This window comes from Anolis carolinensis, unplaced genomic scaffold (assembly GCF_035594765.1).
Source record: "Anolis carolinensis isolate JA03-04 unplaced genomic scaffold, rAnoCar3.1.pri scaffold_14, whole genome shotgun sequence".
Lineage (NCBI taxonomy): Eukaryota > Metazoa > Chordata > Lepidosauria > Squamata > Dactyloidae > Anolis > Anolis carolinensis.
Genome location: NW_026943825.1, coordinates 13,096,590 through 13,101,589, shown reverse-complemented (window position 1 = coordinate 13,101,589; position 5,000 = coordinate 13,096,590). Strand labels below are relative to the sequence as shown.

Sequence of the window (5,000 nt, the reverse complement as noted above, 5' to 3'; positions counted from 1 at the left end):
TTATTATTGTATGACACAGCAAACAAGATAGATATGCTGGATTTCATATCACAAAATCACAAGTCGAACACTTCCCAAGTGTCTAGGACTGTGTGATGTATTATTATTATTATTATTATTATTATTATTATTATTATTATTATTGTATGACACAGCAAACAAGATAGACATGCTGGATCTCCTATCACAAAATCACAAGTCGAATACTTCCCAAGTGTCTAGGACTATGTTATGTATTATTATTATTATTATTATTATTATTATTATTATTATTATTGTATGACACAGCAAACAAGATAGATATGCTGGATTTCATATCACAAAATCACAAGTCGAACACTTCCCAAGTGTCTAGGACTGTGTGATGTATTTTCGGATGATGCGCACAGATCCCAGTCGGGTGGCCTTTTGCAGTTGGCAGATTGTGATTTTGTCATTGTCTATTGTTTCCAAATGCCGACAGAGATCTTTTGGCACGGCACCCAGTGTGCCCATCACCACCGGGACCACCTGCACTGGTTTTTGCCAGAGTCTTTGAAGTTCAATCTTGAGGTCCTGAGAGCGGCTGAGTTTTTCCTGTTGTTTTTCGTCAATGCGACTGTCACCTGGGATGGAGACATCAATGATCCAAATCTTTTTCCTTTCCACAACTGTGATGTCTGGTGTGTTGTGTTCCAGAACTTTGTCAGTCTGGATTTGGAAGTCCCACAGTATCTTTGCGTGCTCATTTTCCAATACTTTTGCAGGTTTGTGATCCCACCAGTTCTTTTCTGCTGGGAGGTGGTACTTGAGGCATAAGTTCCAATGAATCATTTGGGCCACAGAGTTGTGCCTCTGTTTGTAGTCTGTCTGTGCAATTTTCTTACAGCAGCTGAGGAGATCATCAATGGTTTCATCAGCTTCCTTGCAGAGTCTGCATTTTGAGTCATCAGCTGATTTTTCGATCTTGGCCTGAATGGCCTTTGTCCTGATGTCTTGCTCCTGGGCTGCAAGGATCAGGCCTTCTGTCTCCTTCTTCAGGGTCCCATTCGTGAGCCAGAGCCAGGTCTTCTCCTTATCAGCTTTTCCTTCAATTTTGTCAAGGAACTTTCCATGCAATGTTTTGTTGTGCCAGCTGTCAGCTCTAGTTTGTAGTGCGGTTTTCTTGTACTGGTTTTTTGTCTGCTGTGCTTTGAGGAGTTTTTGATTTTTAACTTCAATCAAAGCAGGTTCTTCACTTTGCTTTCCATATTCTGCCAGGGCATGTTCTTCTTCTTTGACTGCTTGTTTTACTGTAAGAGTCCTCTGCCCCCTGATCTTCGAGGCAGATAGAGCCGGTCAACATCACTGCGAGGGTGCAGGGAATGATGAATGGTCATGAGTTTTCTTGTTTTTCTGTCCAAATTGTCCAGTTCCATCTGTGTCCAGTTTATGATGCCAGCAGTATATCTTATGACAGGTATGGCCTTGATGGTGTTGCCTCCATTGAGCTTGCTTTTGAGAATTTTTCTGACCCTTTGTGTGTATTCTTTACTGACCATTATTAATTAATTAATTGCCATTATTATTATTATTATTATTATTATTATTATTATTATTATTATTATTTTATTATGACACAGCAAACAAGATAGATATGCTGGATTTCGTATCACAAAATCACAAGTCGAACACTTCCCAAGTGTCTAGGACTAGGTTTTGCAAGAACTACATCTCCCAGGATGTCATAGCATTGAGCAGTCAAAGTGGTGTCAATGGAGACGCAGTCATAATTACGTTATCACCATCATCATCTCTTTTTGCAGAGGATAGAGACCTTGTCAAACTACAACTCCCGGGTATGAATATCTGATTTCTTCTACAGGTTGTCGAGCCCATTGATGTCTACTGGAAGTGTAACTTGGCCAACCCTCACACCTCCCATTGCTTGGGCAACGGCGAAATTATGATCAGCACCATGGGGGACCCTTCCGGCAACGGCAAAGGTAGGAGTCTGCGGGGACCGAGCCCTCGATCCGCACTTGGAACAACCCTAGTTTGATACCTACCGTATATACTCGAGTATAAGCCGACCCAAATATAAGCCGAGGCACCTAATTTTACCACAAAAAAACTGGGAAAACATTGACTCCAGGATAAGCCGAGGGTTGTAAATTTCAGAAATAAAAACAGATACCAATAAAATTAAATTAATTGAGGCATCGGTAGGTTAAATGTTTTTGAATATTGACATAAAGCTCAAATTTAAGATAAGACTGTCCAATTCTGATCAAATCATTATTCTCATCTTCTTCACTGTAAATGTGCTTATGTATCCTTTTAATAATAATAGAGTAGAATAATACATGTAATAATAATAATAATAATAATAATAAATACAGGAAAATAGTACAAGTAATAATAGAGTAAAATAATAAATGCAATAATAATAAGATCAAAGTGAAATAATAAATGTAATAATAATAACAGAGTAAAATAAATGTAATAGTAGCCACAATAATAGAGAAAAATAATAAATGTAAAAATACTAATAATAATAGAGAAAAATAATAAATGTACCATATATTCTCGAGTATAAGCCGACCCAAATATAAGCCAAGTAAGATTGAAAAAGCCCCCCGAGAATAAGCCGAGGGGGTTTTTTTCAGTCTTTAAAAAAGGGCTGAAAAGCTAGGCTTATACTTGAGTATATACAGTACAGTAGAGTCTCACTTATCCAACGTTCTGGATTATCCAACACATTTTTGTAGTCAATGTTTTCAATGGATTGTGATATTTTGGTGCTAAATTCATAAATACGGTAATTACTACATAGCATTAATGTGTAATGAACTACTTTTTCTGTCAAATTTGTTGTATAACATGATGTTTTGGTGCTTAATTTGTAAAATCATAACCTAATGTGATGTTTAATAGGCTTTTCCTCAATCCCTCCTTATTATCCAAGATATTCGCTTATCCAAGGTTCTGCCGGCCCGTTTAGCTTGGATAAGTGAGACTCTACTGTAGTAGCAACAATAATAGAGAAAAATAATAAATGTAATAATACCAATAATAACAGAGAAAAATACTAAACGTACCAAATATTCTTGAGTATAAGCTGACCTAAATATAAGCCACGTAAGATTGTAAAAAACCCCTGAGTATAAGCCGAGGGGGGCTTTTTCAGTCTTTAAAAAAGGGCTGAAAAACTAGGCTTATACTCGAGTATATACAGTAGTTCAATACACAGTAATGTTATGTTGTAATTACTGTATTTACGAATTTAGCACCAAAATATCACAATATATTAAAAACATTGACTACAAAAATGCCTTGGATAATCCAGAACGTTGGATAAGCGAGTCTTGGATAAGTGAGACTCTGCTGTACCAATAAAATTAAATTAATTGAAGCATCAGTAGATTAAATGTTTTTGAATATTTACATTTATATTTATATATTATATTTACAGTATTTAGGAAATCTCGGGAGAAAATGTTCCCGTCGAGACGGGTTGAATTAACACACTTTGGTGCCACTTGAACTCCCAGGACTTGGTGCAATGGAATCCCAAGAGTTGTAGTTTGGCAAAGCACCAGCAGTTGTTTGCCTCCTAAAAGAACAACTCCCGGGACTTCGTAGCATTCATTTTATAGCATGCACACACCCTTTGAAAAAAGTGTTTTGGAAGAGTGTGGATGAGCTCCCTCTGTCAGCTCCAGCTCCCCATGCTGGGACATGAGAGAAGCCTCCCACAAGGATGGTAAAAACATCAAAAACATCCGGGCAACGTCCCCTGGGCAACGTCCTTGCAGACAGCCAATTCGCTCACAGTTTCTCAAGTCGCTCCTGACACACACAAAAAAAAGCTCCCAGAATCCCCTAACTATCTGGGAGATGAAGGTTTGGAGAAAATGGCACTAAAGGGAAACTCAATTTGCGGGGCCAGTTTTACAGATCACTTAATAATAATAATAATAATAATAATAATAATAATAATAATAATAATAATAACAGACATTGACAAAATTACAATCTGCCAACTGCAAAAGGCCACCCTGCTGGGATCTGCACGCATCATTCGAAAATACATCACACCGTCCTAGACACTTGGGAAGTGTTCGACTTGTGATTTTGTGATATGAAATCCAGCATATCGATCTTGTTTGCTGTGTCATAATAAAATAATAATAATAATAATAATAATAATAATAATAATAATAATAGAAACTTGGGAAGTGTTCGACTTGTGATTTTGTGATATGAAATCCAGCATATCTATCTTGTTTGCTGTGTCATAATAAAATAATAATAATAATAATAATAATAATAATAATAATAATAATAATAATAGAAACTTGGGAAGTGTTCAACTTGTGATTTTGTGATATGAAATCCAGCATGTCTATCTTGTTTGCTGTGTCATAATAAAATAATAATAATAATAATAATAATAATAATAATAATAATAATAGAAACTTGGGAAGTGTTCAACTTGTGATTTTGTGATATGAAATCCAGCATGTCTATCTTGTTTGCTGTGTCATAATAATAATAATAATAATAATAATAATAATAATAATAATAATAATAATAGAAACTTGGGAAGTGTTCAACTTGTGATTTTGTGATATGAAATCCAGCATGTCTATCTTGTTTGCTGTGTCATAATAATAATAATAATAATAATAATAATAATAATAATAATAATAATAGAAACTTGGGAAGTGTTCAACTTGTGATTTTGTGATATGAAATCCAGCATGTCTATCTTGTTTGCTGTGTCATATTAATAATAATAATAATAATAATAATAATAATAATAATAATAATAATAATAATAATAGAAACTTGGGAAGTGTTCAACTTGTGATTTGGTGATATGAAATCCAGCATGTCTATCTTGTTTGCTGTGTCATAATAAAATAATAATAATAATAATAATAATAATAATAATAATTTTTTTTTTTCGTGTCAGGAGCAACCGGAGTTGCTTCTGGAGTGAGAGAATTGGCCGTCTGCAAGGACGTTGCCCAGGG

General features: G+C 35.2%; 1 protein-coding gene and 1 long non-coding RNA gene across 2 annotated transcripts in view; one reads left to right on the top strand and one right to left on the bottom strand.

Moving 5' to 3' along the window:
• Window positions 1-5,000, top strand: part of LOC100562181 (methanethiol oxidase) — a 33,451-nt gene that overhangs the window by 15,166 nt on the left and 13,285 nt on the right. Inside the window, exon 5 of the mRNA XM_062965291.1 lies at window positions 1,844-1,964. Coding sequence (XP_062821361.1) covers window positions 1,844-1,964 — 121 coding nt within the window. The remainder of the gene's footprint in view (window positions 1-1,843; window positions 1,965-5,000) is intronic.
• Window positions 1-5,000, bottom strand: part of LOC134294392 (uncharacterized) — a 15,606-nt gene that overhangs the window by 1,434 nt on the left and 9,172 nt on the right. The gene's annotated exons all lie outside the window — the stretch shown is intronic.